This window comes from Triturus cristatus, chromosome 12 (genome assembly GCF_964204655.1).
Source record: "Triturus cristatus chromosome 12, aTriCri1.1, whole genome shotgun sequence".
Lineage (NCBI taxonomy): Eukaryota > Metazoa > Chordata > Amphibia > Caudata > Salamandridae > Triturus > Triturus cristatus.
Window position 1 is genome coordinate 36,974,972 of NC_140595.1, and position 23,352 is coordinate 36,998,323.

Here is a 23,352-nt window from a genome sequence, read left to right on the forward strand (position 1 = left end):
TAGACACCTGTACAGGTTGTTTTCTACTAGGTTGATTGGTTTCCTATTGTCTGAAAAACAAATCCTGCAGTAACTCACTTTGCGTGCATACCACTGCCACGCAACTTCCTTCTGCCCATCACCACCACTAAGCTTTCTCTTCGTTGCGCCTGGGCCAGTTCAGCTAAATACCTAACTTTATCAGAGCCTATGGTGACCCACTTGGTATACATTTACATTCAATAATCAGTGTGAATCATTTACATATGAAATGGCATTCTGCACATTTGGCATGGTGCCACCTACTCCAACCACCCTAACCCAACTCAGGGCATGCCTGGTCTATTTTCCTACCTTTTCAAAGTCACTTGCATTTTTATTATTCAACATGGTAGTAGAATTTATTGTTTTGAAAATCCCATCTTTTGCTATCTCAGTAGTTTGAACTTTACAATTTGTTCTGTTTCTCTCTTCTTCCAATATACAACCTAATGCGCATCCTCCGTCCAATGGGAGGCAACTCGCTCCCGCTTTCTGCAGAGGTTCAACTGGACTCTGGACTGGATTCTGGAGCCCACCTGGAGTCAAGGCCCTTCAGCAAAAGTGAACAAGCTAACACACACCTTCTAGTCTAAGAAGGCAAGCATAATTAGCACCAAGTATCAGATTTTAAAAGAAACCACCAAATTATGAAAATATGGTGGTGTGGATGGGGTAGAGCAGAGATGCCCATCATTGGTGTCCGGCACGGCTGAATCAAGGCAAGACTTTCACAATAAGCATTGACTATGTAAATGAATCCTATTTTGCTTCAATAGGCCAGGCTCAAAAATTGTGTGTAAATTTGATTTACACATGCAAATAGCCCACAAGTTCAAAACAATTTTTCGAATGGATTTACTCACACAGAGGTTTTTGTGTCAGTAAACCTATTCTAGTGAATGGGGAGTGGGTGTTGAAGACCCAGAATGCCCTGTAGGTTTGTGCACACACATATAATCTTACACATTTGTGGATATTCACCAAATATTTTCTGACCTCCTTATAAAATATCTGACGTTTGCTTCTGTCAAGGGCAGGAGTAAATTCCTTTCCAAGTTGAGGGGAAGGGGAACATGCCCTAAAATTAATCCTGGGCAAAATTTAAATTGCTTCTGAGTAATTACACCCTTCCGCCACTGTGTGTAATTATAAGCCACTCGGCGTAAAAATGTACAGTCAATGGTGCAATTCATGGTGTAAATGTACCACAAACGCCTGGGGAATAACAGAACAAGAGTGGCTGGTGTTGATGGTGCTCTGTTAAAGGTCATCCTCATGCCAAAATCAATGTGAGGATGCATTTAGTGATGAAATATAGGGCAAAATATTGGATTTGATTGTCACATGGTTACGCATAAATTCATCTTAACGTCGCATAATTTAGCCATCATTTCTCACAATTATGTAAAAGCAAATTGGGTGAATTACACACACCATTGCCTCAAACCAGAGTAGGACACCGAGGAGGGGGATTCTTGAAACATAAAAATATTTTCCCTCACAAAAAAAGGTGGTAATTTTTTTCTGCATGTGACAATTTACGTTTTATAAATGGAAAAAGCAAAAATCACTAATGTTTTCCAGAGGTTCTGCTTGGAACCTGCGACTTTTGTAGCAATCTGAGCCTTCCTTTTGAAAAGTTTGTGAATTTCCCAGAAAGTTTCAATTCAATGCCTAAACAATGTACTAACCCTGTGGTTTTGATTTACGACTGCCTTCCTGAATTGAGAACACTGTAGTTACATAAATCATCCCTGAAAATCGGTTAATTCCTGGCATGGTTTCATCTTGGGGCACATACATTTTAGTTTTAAGGTCTGTAAATGCCTTGGCCATATCAAAACCCTTTCAGACATTTACGAACGACTGTGCTGTTTGTCACATCATTTCATGGCCCAGTCTCTCAGTTCCGTGTTATATGGAGTGCTTCGAAACCTACTGCGTGCAGGTATTAAGCGCTAGATGAAAAACACGACATTCACAAGCGGGCCTGACGACACGAGAAGTCCAAGAATGCTGCACATGACAGTGCGCCTGCGCCGCTCGCAGGACGGTCTGCAAGCGAACCTGTGTGACAAGTTCACGGGGAAATGTGGAATAACCTGTTCAAGCTAAGACACTGAATACATACTTTGAAACTGTACCCCTGACCCGCTCACGCTTAGCGGTTGAAGGAGAAAAGAGCCCTTTTGGGAACAAAACGACTGGTGTCCTAGTTAACTTTTCAACCACATACCATAATCAGTGTCGTCCACACGAGCATAGAGGCCCAGGCAGACCAGAATTGAACACTCATTTTTCCTTTAAACATTTTTATTCATGTGAGTGGCTGTGTGGGCAGGGCCCAGTGCGCTGCTTCGTCCGGGGGCCTATAATACTGTTAAGGGCCCTGACTATAATTTCGCAGCAATGCATCCTCAGGACTCAGCTGCCTCTGTGGACACCTTGCGCACACCTCTTCTCTGCTGGGGAGAAGCCGCTGGGACCTTATAGTGCAATGTTTGGGAATTTCATTGTGTGAATATTGGCTTTCAAAACAGCGGCCTTATGAAGAGCTGTCCAGGAAGCATGGAACTATAGAGCACCTCAGGAAGCATGGAACCCTAGAGCACTCCAGGAAGCATGAAACCCTAGAGCATTCCAGGAAGCATGGAACCCTGGAGCCCCCCTTGAAGTATGGAACCCTACAGCTCCCCAGGAAGCATGGAAGCCTAGAGCACTCCAGGAAGCATGGAACCCTAGAGCACTGCAGGAAGCATGGAACCCTAGAGCACCCCAGGAAGCATGGAACCCTGGAGCCCCCCTTGAAGCATGGAACCCTAGAGCACTGAAGGAAGCATGGAACCCCTGTGTACTGCAGGAAGCATGGAACCCTAGAGCACTCCAGGAAGCATGAAACCCTAGAGCATTCCAGGAAGCATGGAACCCTAGAGAATCTCAGGAAGCATAGAACCCTACAGCACCCCAGGAAGCATGGAACCATAGAGCCCCTCAGGAAGCATGGAACCCTAGAGCACTGCAGGAAGCATGGAACCCTAGAGCACCCCAGGAAGCATGGAACCCTGGAGCCCCCCCCCTTGAAGCATGGAACACTAGAGCACTGAAGGAAGCATGGAACCCTTGTGTACTGCAGGAAGCATGGAACCCTAGAGCACCCCAGCAAGCATTGAACTCTTAAGCACCTCAGGAAACATGGACACCTCAGGAAGCATGGAACCCGTCACAGCCACCGCCACAAGGCATAGAGGAGGAACAAAGAGGCAGGCGACCCCCCCCCCCCCTCCCCTCACCCTGCCACGTGGCTGCTGCAGCCAACGCTGCTTTCCCGCACCAGGAGGCGTTTCAATTCAGCTTGTGGCTCCCGCAGCGTGGGACGCGCCCGGGCCAAGCCCGAGACCAGGGCAGGCCCGTCTGTGCCCGTCAGAGCCCGGAGGAGGCTGGACCGGGCTACCCCGCTCACCTCTGCATATCGGGGTTACACCATTGAAACTGCATTTTCTGTGAATTGACTGGTGGAGTCTCTTACAGGCCGGGCGAAAAGGCAATGGGTATGAGAAAGCAAATCATGCCAGGGCCTGGGGAGGGGCGGCTGCAACAACTCTTGATCAATTCCTGGCCAGGGCAGCAAATGTCCTGTCCAATGAAATTGCCCTCACGGAAAGTAGACTTTCACTGGAACTAACTAATCTACCGCAGAGTTTACCATCTCCAAACGGCTCAGCCCCAATGGAGGGGCGCAGCAACAATGTGCCTACTTCAACAGATGATACTACTTTGCCACTAGAAACAGAGGGCACCCAAGGGGAAGGTGCCTCTATGCTGGAACCTCCAGTTGAAAAGAAAAGAGGCGGTGGTAAAAAACCTACCCAGGCCCTAAAAAAAAAACAAGTGGAATCAGACATTGTTGACATAGACCCTGTGGCTTCTAGTCAGATATTGACTAAACTTTTTTTTTAAATGGAAGACATTTTAAGGTCACAACTAGCACCTGTTATAGCCCGGTTAGAAAAGATGGAAGCATTACTTTGTAAGTGGAAAGAGCCCCATCACAGCCCTGTAGCGGGTGGCACGGTGACAGAATCGGTGGGTTTGAGGGAAGGGTCGGGATCTACGCAGGGTAAATCTGATCCCATAGTCCCCACAACCAGTAAGGGTCAGCAGGCAAGTAGTGGTACGCCCTAAGCATATAGGGAGAGCCCTCAGTCAGTACTAGGGCGCAACAAGTCACCCCAAGGCTATATGGGCCCACAAGGTACTGTAAGTGCCCCGAAAGACAATAGGGAGGAACGTGAAGGCCCAGGGGTGGCCCCGCACAGACCTTTAGTGACTGTTCCTATTGATTCTCGGGTTACACAGGGTGCGGAATCACAGACTCTTAGATCCACTAACAACTCTGGTCAACTAGAAGAGAGAACTGACACCTTAAACCTACCAACTGAGTCAGTTCCTCTAGTAGCCGTTTTAGTGGGTGCGCCTCCAATTAAGCGGGATGCTAAGGAGGCAACAATAGATCTGATACACAAGGTGACCCACTGGCTGGACAGACCATTGGTAAATGGCCGCACCATAGCAACCCACGTCAGTATGGCCAGAAGAGTGGGGTGGGTGGGGGAAGCCACAAAGATAGGTGGGGTGATTGTATCGTGGTTAATCTGACACACCCGTCATACGCTAGACCTCTGACCTGCAGTCGGTATGAATCAGATTTCCACAGAGGAATACAGACCCTTCCGCTCTCTTTCTTTTATCCCGAGGGGGTCCAATGTTGGAGCACACAGGGGAAAGCCCGTAGTTTGTCGCAGAGTAAGTTGATGCAGGGTTCAAAAGTGTATCCAAATACGTCTAGGCTTGTTCCCCTTGTAAATAGATACGCCCCATTGAGGGACTTAGCTAGTGTTGACTGACCATTAGCCCCAAGTGATGGTATGTCAGGTATCAGTCACTCCTAACCAGTTAGTATGGTCAATAAGATTAAGTTGAACTTAGTTCCTGCAGAGAATGGGTCATCTTTCAGCAAATTCCTGTCTTGGAATACAGAAGGGCTGAGGGCGAAAAAAGACGATGAGCACTGGTTAGCCACAATAAAAACTGGCCCCATTGTTGCACTGCAAGAAACTTGGGACACCTCAGACTCCTTTTTTTCTTGGATGGCTTTGCTTCCTTATCAAAGGCCGCTTCTCCTTCTGCCACAGGTCGAGCAAAAGGAGGCCTGCTCACTTTAATCTCGGTGAAACTATCATGTACTATCAAGAGTATGGCTCGCCCATCCCCACACCTGTTAGCAGTGGAACTAACTTTTCCCAGGAGCCCAACTTTGGTAGTTATTAATTTTCATAACTCCTTTTGCAGGAACCATGATAGTGAACATTTAGCTTTACGTTAAAGCTTTATAGAGCACGCTGCGCGGGATAGTCATAACCCCGTGAATTTATCATAATGGGGGACTTTAATGTACATCGTTGCTCTGTAAATTTTATCCTGGAGAGGGGATCATCGGACAGTATGCCTCCTGTGGCTCATTTTGAACACTCTCCCGAAGGCATCCTGTTAGAGAGTATATCAGCCGATAACAACCTACATTGTTTAGAGCACACGAGCGAGTCAGTGGCAGTGCCCTCCTTCCATGGAAGGTGGAGCTGTTCAACCACTGATTACATTGCGATGTCCGCCCGCTGTCTCATAACATAATGAAAGTGAGCTCATCTTGGACGGGTTAGTGACCACAACCCAATTATTATTGAATTTAAGGGTTTGATGATCTTTCGGGGAACAAAGCCTACGGCTCGTGCCAATAGCGAATTTTATCCAACAGACCAGGTTCGTAAAATTCGGTCGGGGTACATTATACCGGAGTATTTTTTAAACCGGCTGTACACTGAAGGTAGGGATGACACTGAGCAATGCGTTGATATTCACACTGAACCGGATGCGGTACTACAGGCATTCGATAATTTGGCTAAGCAGATTGCAATAAATTTAACTGATAAAGGAAGACCAGGTGACAACAAGGAGGTTAAATGGTCTAACTCAGATTGCTCCAAAACCCATAAAACCCTAATTGTTGCATTAAAAAACAAGCCCAAGGATTATTAATTGATTAAAGTCTGTCGGAAAGCGTACAATATGGCCTTAAAAGCAAGAAAAGATGAAATAAGGGAACAGGCTTGGGAGGATCTAAATCAGGCTAGTACTACGACAAATAGTTCCAAATTCTGGAAGATTGTAAAGAGCCCTTTTTTTATTTTTTAGAAATAATGATATGCCTAAAACAAAGTGCGTAATTCCTGCCGATAGATGGGTCAGCCATTTTGAGCAGACTGATACGGAGGTGGCCGTAGTACATACGGATATCCCTTGGGAACCTAATACCGAACCACTTTCTCTACGATTTAAGATGGACGAAGTACAGAAAGCTATAGCGGCTGCATCAGCACATAAAGCCCCAGGGCCCGATGGGACACCAGTGGATCTTTATAAATCAGACCCAAGCACTTGGGTAAAGATTTTAACAAGGGTTTTTAATGCTGCTACAGTGGCCGGCCCAGCCTCACTCATGGTCCACGGCAGTGATCTTACCTATTTTTAAAAAGGGCGCCAGAGACGACCCAGCATGCTACCGCACGATCTCGTTATGTTATGTTGACAGGTAAATACACCCTTGCCAAGAAAAGTTGCATGTTCATGGCATTTATGAACTTAACGTCCGCCTTTGACGGAGTGAACAGTTCAAAACGATGGCCTTTATTGCTAGAGATAGGCATGGATGTATATTTGGTGTCCTTCTTGCACTGGTCTCACTTAAATCTAACTGCCTCAGCTAGCTATAATGAAAATGGGTCCCTAACCTAACCATGGAAGGTTAGGAGGGGGGTGAGGCAAGGTTGTATCCTGGCTCCGGTTTTATTTACCCTTTATATCAATAACCTAGGAGCCAGATTATCTGACGCAAGCAGGGATACTCCGAGAGTTGTTTTAAAGTCTATCCCTGACCTTTCATATGCTGACAATGCAGCGTTACTTGCCAGGACACCAATTGGGTTAAAACGTCTTGTAAATACTTTTATCAATTTTATGGTCTCATTGGACCTTTCTACTAATTTTACAAAATCTCATATAAAGTCATCGAGTAAGATCAGGCGTGAGAAGTGGGCACTTTTATGCAAAGGTGGGAAGTTGCCCAATGTTGCCACATATCCATATTTGGGTGTACTATTTGATGAAAAGGGATACTGGGTGGCTCAACGAGCATTGAAGAGAAAACACTCTAGCGAGAGCTGCCGGGGCACCGCTAGACTTTGCTAGAAGATTATGGGGCAAACCCTTATTGCCATTATTGAAAGTTTACAATGAGAAATGTATCCCCATGACAATATATGATAGTGAGTGTTGGGGCTATAAAGAGGAAAGGATCTGCAAGGTGCAGAGACTCAAATTTTAAGGGAACTTTTAGCTGCTCCCCCGAGTATCCCTGCATTTATACTGCACGAAGATTTAGATCAGGGTTATATTACAGATTGTATTGCAGTGGCCCCGTTAATATTCCGATACGAACCGGAGCGACAGGACTAATGCCTGAGCTCGCTTCCGAGTAACCGGAGCCTCTACTAACGACTTGAAGAAGAACCTTGCTTGAGCTCACAAAACCAGGAAGTGTGATCGCACCCACTGCTCAAGACTGGAAATCCTCACAAAGGAGGCCAAACACTGTGGAGGAGACTCATGCTCCCACAAGGCCATCTGCCATACCTAAACGAGGAGTTTTAAATGTTATCACGCCCTGCAAACCCAACTAGGCATTCTTAGGCTGTCACTTCCCTGTCCTGATGAAGACCCGCACTGGCTAGATAGTAGTGCAGATCCTGGGTTGAAACATCGACAAATATCCCTTGGACCAGTTGAAAGACTCTGAAAAAAGACTTATTTATTCAGTCCGCAGACCTACTTAAATATCTATTTTTCTGGCCTTTTAAATCCTTGAATCCTTCTAGTCACTAGTATATATTACGCACTATCACCATATCACTGAGCACCACATGTCAACTTGTCACATATTATATTTCACTGTGTGCCTCGACAGCCTTGCAAAATGTAATTTGGGTATTTATAAATGACACAATTTATAAAACTCTTAAATACCCCATATGGTCTTTGTGTGTGTTGCTTATGACTAATTGTTTTTCTATGAATAAACCAATGATTGGTTCAATTGTTTAAGAAATAATTTTCACCCGACAGAACCAACTGCTACTTTTGTACCCGTTACTATGGTGGCTAAAAATCTGGTCTCGGCCCAAACCCAGCTTAAATAAAAGTATTTTAGAGGAATGCATGAAGTTAAATAGGTTTGTAGATATTCCCTAGCTAAATTATGTTTTACAACAGCTCACGGCAAGGGGGCGCCCCAAGCTTTTTAAGCAACCAAGACCACTGCACCTCGGGAAGGTGAAAGCCATTAAAAGTAAATTTTTAACAAAGAGAAGGCTGGAAAGGGAAACAACTGAACTCACCAAACCAACAGTTTATTTATTTATTTATTTTGGGCATTTTTAAAGCGCACTGTTACCCAGAGGTGTCCTGGCGCTGAATGATCACTAGGAGGCGTGGGAAAGAGAGTTAGTGTGAGAAAAGCCAGGTTTTAAGGGCCCTTCTGAATGTGAGCAAGTCGGGGATCTGTCTAAGGTTGGAAGGCAGCGAGTTCCATGTCTTAGCTGCTCCCAGGGAGAGACTTCTGCCTCCCCAACGAGCTTTCCTAACTCTGGGGACTACTGCCAGGCCCTGTTCGGCAGATCTTAGAGCTCGGGCAGGTTTGTACCATTGGAAAAGAGGGGTCATACACTGGGGGCCTAGGCCGTGAAGAGCCTTAAAAATCACGCAGAGTGACTTAAAGGCGATTCTTTTCCTAACAGGCAGCCAGTGTAATTTTACAAGGTCCTGGGCTACTGAGGTGAACTTGGGGGTGCCTGTAATCAGGCGTGCTGCTGCATTCTGCAGGATTTGAAGTTTGTTCAAGAGTCCCTGCTGAGCATTCAGCAGCAGACCATTACAATAATCCAGCCGGGACAGCACCAGACTGGTCACTACTGTCTTCTTGTCTTCTACTGGGAGAAAGGGCAGGACTTTCCGTATGGTTTTGAGAGCATAATGGGTGGTCGAGGCCAGTGCGTTGATATGTGGCCTAAAGGAGAGAGAGTCATCCATCAGGACCCCTACATTTTTTACCTTCGAGACCGGAGCAGGGGGAGCCCCCATTTCTTCTGGCCACCAGCGAGGGGACCAGAAGTTCTCACATTAACCAAACAGTAGCACCTCTGTTTTAGCCGAATTAAGCTTCAGGCAGTTTCCTGACATCCATTTGCTCACCTCCCGCATGCAGCATCTGAACCTGTTTGCTGTGCTATCCAATTCTCCCTGACTCAGTGACACCACAATCTGAGTGTCGTCCGCGTAGGATGTGAGATTAAATCCGAAGGATCTGATCACTGGTGCCAATGTCGAGACGTAGGCATTAAAAAGAGTCGGGCTCAGGGAAGACCCCTGGGGGACTCCGCAGGGGAGCACAAAAGGCTCAGATTCGAAGTCCCCCAAGGCCACCAACTGCGTCCTGCCGGATAAAAAGGCCTGCAAGATGTCAAGGGCCTTTCCCCGAATCCCACTGGCCCTCAGACGGTCCACCAAGATGTTATGGTGGACCGTATCGAAGGCCGCGGATAGGTCCAGCAGGATCAGGGCGGCTCTACCCCCCATGTCCAGCACCCTTCTGATATCTTCAGCTGATTTGATCAAGGCCGATTCAGTGCTGTGTCCAGCCCTGAATCCATGCTGTGAAGAGTCCAGTCTCTCTCCTGATCTCAGGAAGGAACTGAGCTGTCTATTTAGTAAGCCCTCCATGATTTTGGCTGGGAGGGGTAGTCGGGCAATGGGTCGAAAATTATTTAAATCTGTGGGATCTAAATTGTCTTTTTTTAGGAGGGGTAGGATAGAGGCCTGTTTCCAGCGTAGGGGAAATTCTCCCCTGTCCAGCATGTTATTGAACAGGGGGGTAAGACCCGAGGCGATGGTGGAGGGAGCTAGTTTGGCAATTGCGGTTGGGCAGGGGTCATGTGGGGAGCCTGATTTTATTCTCATAAGTCCTTTGAATACCTCTTCCTCGCTAATGGGTGAGAAGTTCTCTAATATGTCCAATTTACTATTGGGCTCCTGATACATATCTGGAGTGAGTGAGTCTGAGGCATTAATCCTATTTTCATTGTTCAAAGGATGGAAAATCTTCTCTACTTTATTTAGGAAGAATTTGGCTAGATCTTCGCATAGTTGGCGACTAGGAGGTATTTCTACTGATTTGGGGGCTGCCAGGGAGGAGATTGTGTAGAATAATTCCTTAGGGGAGTTTTTCGCTGCCTTGATCCGTTTGGAAAAGAACTCACATTTAGCCATGCGAATTGTCTCCTTGTATGCTCTCAACTCTGCGTTAAGCCGTTTTTTATCCTCTACCTTGTAATTTTTTCGCCATAGTCTTTCTAGTTTTTTGCAGCGGGTTTTATGGTCTCTGACTTGTTCAGAGAACCAAGGGGCAGAGGGGCTTGTCCGAGTGGAATGTATAATAGTTGGGGGGGCAAGTTGCATACAGGCAGCCTCCAGCCAGCTAGTGTAGTCTGTGGCTGCTTCCTCTATGTCTTTTGTAGGGGGCTTTATAGAGGCTTTCAGAAGATCCTCTAAAGTCTTGCCTTCTATGTTTTTCCATTTCCTCAATATTTTAGGGGCAGATTTAGCTTTGTTTAGTGTAGGGGGGGGGGGTAAGGCTTATGTTAAAATGAACAGCAGCATGATCCGACCAGGAGATCAGTTGAACAGACGTAACCTCTAGGTTAGGAATATTGGAAAAGATGCCATCAAGGGTATGCCCTGCTTTATGAGTCGAACCTCGGACTAGTTGTTTCAGTTCTACTCCCTGTAGCAGTTCTAGGAGATCTTGAGTGTCCGGGTCCCTACAATTCTCCAGATGAAAATTAAAATCTCCAAGTAGTGTGAAGGAGCTGGCACAAATAGCTTCTTCTAACAGGCTACTCAAGGCTGAGAGAAAAGGTGCTTTGGCCCCAGGGGGCCTATAGAGTAGGCAGCCTCTAAGAGTCTGATGATCAGAGAGGATAAAATTGAAAATGAGCGCTTCGTCTAGGTCAGTTACGTCTGGCTGTACTATCCCTCTAAGGGATTTATGATAAATAATGGCCAGACCAGCACCTTTCTTCTTTTCTCTGTTCCGTGTAAGACAGACATAGTTTGGGGGAGTAGCGATGACAATGTCTGGGCCTGATGCAGCGTCTGTCCAGGACTCAGTTATGAAGGCGATCATGACCTTGGAGTCAAGGATAAGCTCCGCCAGTTCAGTGCTGTGTTTTACCAGAGATCTGGCATTGAGTAGCATGCATTTCAAGGTGGGCAGTTCATTTGTCGCTATAGTATCGTGTGGAACCTTGAGGGTAGGCAAAGATTGCCAGAGTATCTCGGGGAGGGTCTGCTTACAGTTAGAACATTGATAGGGGAAGAGCGGGAGGACATCCTCCATGGCTCTAGTAGGGCAATATTTTGTGTCAATGTTACGGCCAATCATCAATAAGGTGTCGCGGTTGTAGACAAGCCTTGATAAAGAGTTTTTAATTAGCCGGACAGGGGTTCTGGCTATGGGCGCGGGCTCGGCGCGGACGAGCGCAGACGGGCGCAGACGGGCTTGCCTTTGGCGCGCCTTCGGCGCGCCCGCTGCACTCGTCCGCTGCGCTTCCTGGGCCAGGGAGTCATTTTATGCAGGCGGGGGGCGGGGCGGAGCACTAGACTGCTCGTCCAGCTCGTTTTCCTCACACTGAATGGCGGGACCGGAAAGGACGATCTCACAGGTTCGAGCCTGGATTGTGCAAATGCGCGATTAAAAGTATTAAGATCACAATTAAAACACACACGCTGAGTAAAGTATTTATAGCAGCAATACCAGCAAAGTTCTAAAAAAAAGGGAATCTCGAGTCCCGGCTTCCGCCTCAGGACTGGTGACACACCCTACTAGCATCAGCGGGGATGTGATAGGTCTGCGCTTTTATGCAGGCGGGGGGCGGGGCGGAGCACTAGAGTGCTCGCCCAGCTCGTTTTCCTCACACTGAATGGCGGGACCGGAAAGGACGATCTCACAGGTTCGAGCCTGGGTTGTGCAAATGCGCGATTAAAAGAATTAAAATCACAATTAAAACACACACGCTCAGTAAAGTATTTATAGCAGCAATACCAGCAAAGTTCTAAAAAATGGGAATCTCGAGTCCCGGCTTCCGCCTCAGGACTGGTGACACACCCTACTAGCAATCAGTTAGACTTTACATGATAATAAGCCCTGGGATTTTAGACAAACCTTTTTGGGCTTTTATTAATAATTTCAACATTGTTTTCTTTGATTAAGATTCAGGTTCAATTGCATTCACTGCCTCCTTACAGTACCACAGGGTTTTGCTACGGTCAAACCTGTTCTTGTGAGGACTTTTCAGACCAAGATTTGATGCACTTTATGTTTTTTGTGGGTTTTATAATGATTTACGATCTAAGCACATTGTACCTCTTTTTAAAGACTGCCAATTTGCACAAGTAAGACCAGCCCTGATATACTTGCAAATGCTTTCATCCCCTCTAATATGTTATGGGGTTGCCAGCTTTTTAGCAGGCGCTGTACGTAGAAGGAAAAAAATGGACCGCAAGTAGAAATGACCTGGGCTTTTCGGAGCTGAATGTTGAAATGTCCTCTAACCTATTGGATGACTTTTCAATTTTGGTAGTGATATAATAATGCTTTTATTTTTTAATATTGAATAGGTTGGCTGTACAGGTTGTATTACATTATGTCTTATGTACTTAAGGGCTAACCAACAGCTTATTATGTTTCCTGCTTTTTACTACGTATTTGTACTGGCTACTACTTGTGTATATCTACTTTTATAGTCATAGAGTGGCCGAATAAAGTTTTATTGACTTGACTTGCATGAAACCCTAGAGCACCCCAGCAAGCATGGAACCCTAGAGCACCCCGGGAAGCATGGAACCCTAGAGAACCCCAGGAAGCATGGAACCCTAGTTCACCCCAGGAAGCACGGAAGCCTAGAGCACCTCAGTAAGCTTGGAACCCTACAGAACCCCAGGAAGCATGGAACCCTAGTGGAGTCCATCAAGCATGGGACCCTAAAGCTCTCCAGGAAGCACAGAATATTAGAGCAGATTATGATGCACAGAGCCCTGGAGATGTTCAGGAAGCATGAAACCCTAGAGCTCTCCAGTAAGCATGGAACTCTAGAGCACCACAGCAAGAACTGAATCCTAGAGCACCCCAGGAAGCATGGAACCCTGGAGCAGGAAGCATGGCACTGTGGTGCGGTCCAGAAAACATGGAAACCTCAAGGTACCTGTAAAGCATGAAACTCAATAGAAGTGAAGGAAACATGGGACCAAAGAGCAGCCAGAAAAACATTGAACCCTAGAGCAGGCCAACAAGCATGGGACCCTAAAGCTCTCCAGGAAGCATAGAATACTAGAGAGGATCATGAAGCACAGAGTCCTAGAGCTGTCCAGGAAGCATGGAACCCAGGAGCAGTCCTGGAAAACATAGAACCACAGAGCTGACTAGGAAACATGGAACCCTAGAGCAGTCCAGGAAGCAAGCAAGCTTTGAGCTGCTCAGGAAGCATGAAGCCCAAGAGCAGTCCTGAAACCACAGGAGCCTAGAGCTGCCTGGGAAACAAAGAACCCCAATGCAGTCCATGAAGCATGGTACCCTAGAGCTCTCCAGGAAGCACAGAACCGTACATCTGTCCAGAAAGCATGGAACCCCAGAGCTGTCTAGGAAGCATGAATCATTAAAGTGGTCCAGGAAGAATGGAACTCTAGAGATTGAGGAAGCATGGAACCCTAGAGTACTCCAGGGAGCATGGAACCCGAGAGCAGTCCATGTGTCTTGGAGCCCGAGAGCAGTCCAAGCAGCATGGAATCCTAAAGCTTTCGAAGAAGCACAGAAAACAAGACCAGTTCATGAAACATAGAAGCAAAGACCTGTCAGAAACGGTTCTAACAGTGTGGAACCCTATAGCATAGATGTGGCAGATAGATCTATCATTCTAGGATATTCAGAGCAGCTCAGAACTCTTGTTCTGCAGCGTGGAACACTCTGAGTTAGCCGGTACCACATGGAAGGGCAAGCCCAGCGGCATGAGGCATTCTAGTGCAGCCGCAGCATGTGGATCTCTTTAGGGTATTCCTGGTAGAAAGGAACTTTGTAGAGCAGCCCTGGCAGCATACAGCTACATACCCAGTAACTCTGGCAGTATGGAATATGAAGAACTGCCCTGGCGGCATGGAACTCCCAAGAGCAGCCTTCATTATCATGGAACTATCTAGAGCAGTCTGGCAGCACAGAACTAGAACTACATATGCAGTAGCTCTGGCAGCTTGGAACTATCTAGAGCAGTCCTGGAAGCAAGAAACTCCCAAGAGCAGACGTGGGAGCTTGGAACTTTCTAAAACAGCCCTGGCAGCACTGAACTACCTAGAGCAACCCTGGCAGCGTGGAACAATCTAGAGCAGCCCTGGTACAATGGAACTATGTTGAGCAAGTATGACAGTAAGGCATTCCCAACAGCACAGAACTATGTAGAGCAGCCCTGGCAGTATAGAACTATCTAGAACAGCCCTAGCAGCAAGGAACTCCCAATATTATAGAACTATCTAGGGCAGTCCTGGCAGCAAGAAGCTATATAGAGCAACCCTGGCAGCAAGGGATTCCCAACAGCATGGAACTATCTAGAGTAGCTCTGGCAGACCAGAACTATCTATAGTAGCCCTGGCAGCATAGAACTATCTAGAACAGCCCTGAAAGAATGGATCTATCTAAAGCAGCCCTGGCAGCACGGAACTCACAAGAGCAGCCGCCTTGCAAAATGAGCATGTGAGTGCAGGAAGCACGCATGAGTTCTACCAATTCTCTGTTCTGTGGCACAGGCATGAACCTTCGCCACACCCTGCAGCTCTACGTTTTCCACTAACTGCACCTAAAACAGAAGTGTTTATTCAGGGTCACCAGATGATCCCGTGTCACCAAGGACACAATGCACCAGTCTTCGGGCTTTTATAAAATCATTATTTTCAGTTCAACTGGGTCAACTGAAGTGCCCTAGAACTACAACTCCCAGGATGCACACGCTGGAAAAGAAAACACAGCAGTCAAAGGGGATGTCTCCCTTATTTTCAACATAGCCCGTGGCATCCGGACTACGCGACTGCATATAAGTGCAGAGAGGCGAGTGCTGGCCCTTCAATTTCTTTTAAAGCTTGGGGCATTACGAACGGAGCACCGGCCACTGTAGGTAACCGTCCGGCAGACCCACCATTTCCACCCCGGTGACACTCTAACGTGCACTTTTCTTTATTAATGTCAGGTGACCACCCCTCAAATTAGAAAGTCAATCCTACAGTGTGTCATCTTTTTCATTAATGGGGCCATCCAGTGAGTGATGTCACTATAGGTCTCGGAGCCCAAGCCGACATCTTCAAAGGACCTTCCAGGAATGTGTAACCTTGGTGTTCGTTAGCGATGCAGAACTGGGTAAAGTTAATCTTATCTCTCTACTGGATGAGCTGTTTGACATAGAGTCTTGTACTGCCTCAGTCTGGGGTCTCCTCCTCTGGAAGAGGGTCGAAAATACTGTCTATGAAACATAAAATAACATTACAGTTTTCAAAATCAGTTGATACAGATGTTTTCAAGATAGCATTGAAGAACTATAACTTGCTCCCATTACTGTTTTTGCCTCTTTCCACCCTGTCAAATCAATTTCTGCAAAAAGCACAGTGAATAAACCTCCAGATAAATGTAGCGCTATCAAACGTTCACGACAAAGAAGCCCAGCCCACCTTCAGGATAGCCTGCTTACACTTTAAGGCCATACACAAAATGCCTGACCTTGCAAAAAAAACTCTCTCAAAATGAAGGGCACACATGGCCCACTGACAGCATCTAGTGCCTCGAACACCTGAAATTCTGAATGTTGCCGGCACTACACCAATCCTCTGAATGTTCAATACAAATCTAGTACCCTGCAAGTAGTGAAGGACTCTACACGCAACAGGTATCTCTTTGGGGAGCACTTTAAGATTCACTTCTTTAGGCACTACAACAGGATTGCATGAACTGAGAAGGTAAATTTAGACGTAGTGATACCTATTTAGTTACTTCCGACTATAGTGAGTGTAAGGACATTTTATACACTTGTTCTGAAATTCTGCACTGCTCTCCCGCAACAACTGTCTAATGCACCAATCCATCTCACATACCTGTTCTTTTCCCATTCCTGAGAGAGATCGAATTTTAACAGCTGTTTAGATTAAAAAAATGGAAAAAGTACAATAAGATGTCGTTTGCAATTGGCTGCAAAATGTTTTATGGGAAGTTAATATATCGCTCTCAGACACATAAGTAGTTCAGATTAGGTCACTAGAGTCCAGTGTTCCGGAAATGAACCTACTTCAGTCTAATAAATAAATACGCAGCTTGTCTCTTTCCTTGTTTACCTTGTAATTTTGCTCATGGAGCAGACTTTCACGTTGTCTGGTGGCCAAAGCCATTGTGAAGTCAAAACGGGGAAAGGTTACCACAGTAAATTAGCAGTGTCTTTTCATTGTTGCAGCTGTGGTAAGAATAGTACAGGCAGACTTTGAAATATTGGACAAAATACCTCCTCTCAAACATTATAAAGATATTGCAAATCACCCTGGAGTCCGGGAACATATAGAGAAATGAAACTGAAAGCAGAATTCCTTTGTAAACTCATGGAACTCTGAGGTGATTTGCAACATTCTTTTATAAATAGTAGAGAGTGTTTTATTCCTTATAATACATGGCCACACCATCACCCATTCCACAAACCTCTTACATTCTTGTTGGACTTCGCCTTTCAGAAGAAAGTGATAGTAAGGTGTAAAAAAGAAGAATAAAAGAGGACTCTATATTATAAATTTAAAGACACCAAAAGTGGTTAAGAAATTCCTGCAAAAACATGTTTTAATCAGTTTAATGTAAATCAGATTTTAAAAAAAAAAGGCTTTAGCTTAGAATGATAAGAAACATGCAGAGTGATTCTTCCTTTCCTTTGTGCAAACGATACACGCTGCCATAATCTCTTCACTATGCTGATTACTGTTCATTTTAGAAAAAAAGATCAGAAGAATAAAAAGCCAGTTTTCGTTTTCATGGTATAAACTGTAGCTGCAGCGATGCTCTGTGACCCGCCTTTCACCTTGGCTGCTGGCAGCAGGCATTATGAACTCACAACTTAACTGTAATTAACTATTAGTGTGAGCAGCTATCGTATTACAGGAGACTAGAGACCTCGAAACTCGACTGTAATAAAGACATTAGAAACGGGTTGCAGACTTCCGTGTATTATATAGATATTACCGGCTTCTGCAAATGAAAAAACAGCAAGCACTTCACGTGTACAGTAATATACAGCGCCTCGATGTGTGACCCTGCCTAATTAGCTTTTAAAAAAAACAAAAAGTTGGTTAAACATACAGTCCCAACACCTGGCATGCCACCTTCCACGTCACCTTAAGTACAGGAACTGAGTTCGGTCACAGCTAAGTTTCTTGGCACCGAGTTTTCAGAAGTCCTAAAATCACACAGCTCGCATATGGCTTACCTGCTGCGCTGACACGCGAACAGCACCCGCACAGAAGGAACAACACGGCTAGCAGCCTCTGGGTGGCCATTGTGGCAAGTGGCGGAGCGCTTCGAAGGCAGCCGAGCACCGACACACCACGTCGGTATATCCTTGACTGGAGGATGTGTGCGTCGCTGTGGGCGTAGGTCAAACCCAGGCTGCTGCAACTGTGAAGAATGCGCGCTTTCCACCTGCTAAAACGTGCCGTCGATGGGGCACCGCGAACCCTACTGGTGGAGGAGAGGAAAAGCAACAACCTGCTTCTGACAGAGGATAAAGGTGTGCTTCACCCCTGGTGCAACATCGACTCATTGGGTCACAGCGGCCTCTGCTGGCAGAAGAGAGGAACATGCACACCTGCTGCTGAGCTGATAGCTATCTATGTGTGTGTGTGTGTGTGTGTGCTTCTAGAGAGGGAAAAACCCAACCTGCTGTGACGTGGAATGTCTGCTTTCCGCCTGTAACCCCACAACCACACGTCACCTTCCTGTCAGACATCATTTAAGGAGGACTGGAGAATACTTCATGGGGCTCTGAATGGTGAATTTAGATAAAACCCTATAAACAATTATTTTATTTTGTCTTTATTTTTTCCTTTTTTTTTTAATCGCTCTTATGCCCACAGTTAATACTTTAATATTTTATTCCTACTATTTAACACAAACCTATCATGCTAGTTAGGTTCGTGCTATACTGCATTTCTTTAATACAATGGCATATTTGACATATAGGATACAATGCAATGCCATTGTGCGCATTATATACATTAAGCCGTGACGTATTCCTTCAGACTGTGTTAAAGGCCCTTCCTAAATCCACGAATTGTGTGCACACACCTTCTAAATACGAAGGAAGTAAAATAACAACAAAAATGTATTGGCACCGTCATATTTACTCCCTTGCGTGGTTGAAGATTTCATATTTTTTTTTTTAATTTTCCAAGTCTACATATGTGAATCTGGATCAGTTTCATGTGGACATCTGTGACAGTCTCAGGTTTCCACAGGAACAGTTTAGTGAATTCTGGAGTTCGACCTTGCAAAGGTAGTTGGTGCACAGGGTTGTAGATAGTGTGCAAGTGAAAATGCCTTCATCTAATTGGAGTGCACTTTCTTCCATAAGGAAGCTAGTTTTCCCCTTAAGAAACCCCTTTCCTTAAACCCCCACCAATTTTGAGTGTCCTCCTCCCCCCCCCCCATCCCACTCTGGAAATTGATTTACTCCTATCCTTGACTTGACAAGAGCAAAAGTCTGACTTCTTTCAGCGTGGGAATGGATTTGTGGAGAACTTATCCATGTTTACATCTCTTTACGAATGCGAATTCACCTTTTAAGAATTTAAAAGTAAATTTACAATTACACGTCAAATTGAACTCGCATGTGCAAATAAGTTTTGTAAATTAAACTGACTGTATTTTGCTGCTGTCTAGTACAAGACCAAACCTTGAACTGCAATAAACTGTCTCCCAAATTCACAGCTCAACTAATACTTTGTCATTATTATGTGATTGAAGATTAATTTTGCTCAGATCTTTGCATGGTTGTCTTGATTTTCAACACGACTGCAGCACATAAAAATACTCCTATCCATTTTTTTGTTTTTTAGAGATGGGAGAATGATTGCTTGTGCCTCAGAGTGATGACACCCCTACAGCGTGAACAGCAGCTTTTTACCAATTTACTATAGAAAATCAGGAAGTGCAATTAAGCAGTCTCAGGGCAACCAGCATCAATCAAGATTTGCAAATTCAATGCAACAATAAGTTTTATAATTAATATTAAAACGGTTAGTTCTTAACAAACACTCATCCTCGCTTTGTATCAGGGAATCTTCTCATGAAACATGGGATTTTTTAGGATTTTTTCCCCCACAAAACTTACCTTTCTGGGATTGTTGTCTCAGCTTTAGAAAGCCTTGTAAAACTTAAAAAAAAAATCCTCAAAGCTTTAAAAAGAAAAAACATCTCAAGGTTTTGCAAATGTGATTTTTCACAACTATGCCTGGGGTTGTATCAGGTGAGACTCAAGTCCCTCTGACTGCAGATCAATATGTGATCTATGGAATTGTACAAAGTTCGCCTTTAGGCTTCCAACCAGAATACTGCATCATAAATTATTGTATTTAATTCTGGAGTGCAAATGTACTGAAAATAGGAGGCCGACTAGTATAAACAAACCTGGAGAGTTTATTTGCAATATAATTGGACAGGCTGATAAGTGCTAATGTAGGTAAAGAGGGACTATTTCGTCCATAATCATAGTACGCATTACGTGTGGGATCTTTGGTTGAAGCGTAAGTCTGCTCCATCGCTGGCGTTTCGTAGGGAAGGACGAAAACTTTGGTGTTCAGAGTGGAACCGGCTCTCTTGCTTATCCCTGTGGTGCTGGCGAGTCCTTCCTTTAGGGGACCCGCAGGAGTGCATTGAAAATTGCTGTGCATCACTGGAATACCTTGACTCTTTTTTCCTCAGTTCCTTATCCCTGTTGTCATACTTGTCCATTATCCCAGCTCTTTGCAAATATTGCCTGACTTTGTAGCCTCGATATAGTGCCTGGATTCTGGTGGCTGCGTGATGCTGCTGTCTTAGCCCAATCCGTGTCTGTGGGCTTTTCCAAGAAGATTGGATGGGGCAGGGTTTGTTTCGTTCTTTTTGGAATCTATTCCCAGTCTTGAATACCCACTTGTCGTTCATTTCATTGGCTATGGAGTTGCCATTGGAGATACTTTCAGCTCCCGGTGAGGGTTCCCTTGGACCTCTGAAAGTAGAATATCCCAAATCTGAGCTTGTTTTATGTGGTGCCATTCCTTGTCCCTTAATTTCACGCATATGAGTATTACGGCACCCCGCGTCATTCCTTCCTTTGCCTCCCGTGTAAGTAAATTCAGCAGCAGAAGTCCTCCTGCTCGTTTTTTCCATATCTTTGCTAGATTGCAGTTCTTGTTTGCACTCTCTACTAGCACAACGTGCCCTTTGATTCTGTGTGTTACATTTTTTCCAGGTCCCATAGCCTTCTTCGAGAGGTGGATTCAATCCATGCTGGAAAGTTTGTCTGAATGGTGGCTCAGCCTTGCTTGGGTCGGGCTGCTGTCGGCAATCTTGTCTTCTGCTAGAGTTGGATTGGTTTTGGTCTAGATCCGGTGATGGTTCACGGCAATTGTTGCATCCAGTTTTTCTCTTGCAACCGTCGGAGCTGCTTGGAAGCACCGGGGGCTTATGCGCTATTTCACGTGCATAAAGCTCATCTCGATCCTCTCTTCTGTTGTGCCGCATTGAGTGTTTCATCTCGTTGGCTTTGTCCTTTGGGTTGCCAATAGGACTCTCACCTGTAAGTTTTCCTGAGTATGTTTCAGGGTTTAAACTCATCGCAAATGGCTTAGACTGATGCGGTTTGTTGTCGTTCAAGGGCCTGGATTTCTCTCTTGCTTTGCAAAGTGAACACCCATGAGAGCAGTTGCAGTTAGCTTGTTTGTTACCCATGTTGTTGGTGTTTGGTGTTTTGGGACAATCTGGCTCCTGTCGGTACGGCAAATTCTTCTCCTGCTCACGCTGTCTGCTGTTGCCAAAGGTGGTTCTCCCCTTGAAGCCTGAAGGATTTGGAGAGTGTTCAGACATAGTGTGTCTCTTGTAGCAGGGAGGACTAAAAGCAGTCCCAGCTGGCTTCTGCTCTGCTTTAATATTTAGATGTTTGTCCTGCTCATTTGGTTGACGCTCGTATAAGCTCTTTCTCCTGTCTCTTGCTCTATGGGACTGTTTTGCCTGAAAGTCAAGCATAAGCCTTCTCCGAAAAGTGTCAGGGCTATATGCAGGCCCAGGGACTTTATAGTCACGTTTGTTTGACATAGAGATCTCTTTTCCAGCTCTGGCAGCATTACATAAGGTCTTCCCTGGTCCTCTGTCCTGCTTCAGATTAGGAGACTTGCCCCGTGCAGTAGTACTGCGGCAAGAGAAAGGGATGGACAAAGGCATGGGGGGAATAAAAGGTCTTGTATAAACGTGGGTTGTGGCAGGAGCTCCCATTTTGTTACTTACATTTTTTTCCATCTTTTCATACTTATATAGGGGTCGCTCTTGCCCTTGTCTTGCAACACAAGGATTTTGACAACACGTGTCGGCTTTTTCTGACTCCTCGGTTGAGTCTGCAGGTGAAAATGTGCTCAACACCGGTCCCTGACCCACACCCTCAAGGACATTTCCTCTGGTTTGCTGTTGTTGGGACTGAGGTTTCCTGATGTTCTTTCCATGGTAAGGGCTAGTGAAGGAAGTCGCGGGCTGGTGTGTGAAGGCACCACTCCATTCAGGCGTTGCAGGTTTATACAATTTCGATTTACTGTTGTTAAAACTATCTATGGATTCTGTTGAATAATTTTGTGAGGAGTCCTCCGAGCTAGACTTCCCTGCAAATCTGAGATTTCTAGGTGGTTCCCTGAAGGTATACCGAGCACTGTTGTTTGTCTGAGTGACAGGAGAGTGTTGATTTAGATTCTCAAAAGACTTCTTTGTTTTGTATCCTCTGAACCATTTCTGAATGATGGTGGCAGCATGATTCTTGTCTGAGACCTCAGTTGGTGACTTATGGTCATTGTATTGGCATTGTAAGGCAAGGGGAGATGCGTGTTGGTTAAATACACATTGTTGCAAAAACTCGCGCCACTGGTTTTTTATCTGGGCAGCACGCAACTCAGGGGCACGCAGTTCATTCCGGGCTTGGTTGCCTCTACTGTTAAACTGGGGTGAAGTGGATGGTTCGTAATCATCCGAAAGACTTCTTCGGGTGGCATAACCTCTCCAGGCCGCTTGTATAATGGTTGCAGCATCATACTCTCTACAGAGTTGTTGCCGGGCCGCATAACCTCGCCAGTGGGATTGGATCAATGTAGCAGCGTTGTTCCTAATCATGTCGGTCTTGTTTTCTCCAAAACAGGTCTTCAATTGGGGTCGAAAGTTACTAAATGGACTTCCGAACTGGGCTGACATATTGCAAGCTTTTGGAGATCTGATTCTGGCTGGACCTGGGAAAAATGCTTTGCTGTTCTTTAAATAATCTTCAAGTACCCTACACGAGTGTGCCCTAAAAGTTAAAGAAATAGTCAGCTAGCTATGGAAAGGCAGCACTTTGAATCACAAAAACAGTCTAAACAAAACAATCTAAGTACACATTTTCCCATTACAAACTACCAAAATAATCACTTGAAAGTCATTCACAAAAGGAAAACAGGATTGTCAACAGGGAGGGATCACATTTCAAAATAAAATAGTGCACTGTGCCATTTACTATCTCTTCCAAATCTTGTGCTCCACTGATGCCTACTTCTGCACAGCTCTGTGTTCTTCACTTAGTACCACTTCTTTAAAGGGATTTGAATACCAAGGACGTATCAAAGGAGGTATATAAAACGAGAGAAGCGTATATTTTTTTCAATAAGGGCCACTCTTCTTAAGTGGGCATATGTGCTACCATCCTTGGTCCTAACACCTGAAGTGTTGCCCTAACACACCTTTTATTGAAGATCAAGGAAGCACTGGGTTCTTTTGCAGCCAATTATACGCCCTTTTATGGGGACGTGGCCCTATAGCAGTGGCGCTTAGCACCAGAA

The 23,352-nt window shown here is 45.3% G+C and overlaps 2 protein-coding genes across 2 annotated transcripts in view; both read right to left on the reverse strand.

Moving 5' to 3' along the window:
• Positions 1–18,149, reverse strand: part of CIST1 (colon, intestine and stomach enriched 1) — an 82,219-nt gene extending 64,070 nt beyond the window's left edge. Inside the window, exon 1 of the mRNA XM_085636911.1 lies at positions 17,736–18,149. Coding sequence (XP_085493037.1) covers positions 17,736–17,805 — 70 coding nt within the window. The 5' untranslated portion in view covers positions 17,806–18,149. The remainder of the gene's footprint in view (positions 1–17,735) is intronic.
• A 1,874-nt stretch (positions 18,150–20,023) lies between these two features.
• Positions 20,024–22,732, reverse strand: IQCN (IQ motif containing N). The gene has a single exon (XM_085636991.1). It carries the CDS (start codon positions 22,730–22,732, stop codon positions 20,024–20,026), a length of 2,709 nt encoding a protein of 902 aa, XP_085493117.1.
• Positions 22,733–23,352: the final 620 nt, after the last annotated feature.

Coding starts and splice junctions, on each gene's coding strand:
- IQCN (XM_085636991.1), bottom strand. CDS start 22,732: ATGTCAGCCCAGTTCGGAAGTCCATTTAGTAACTTTCGACCCCAATTG.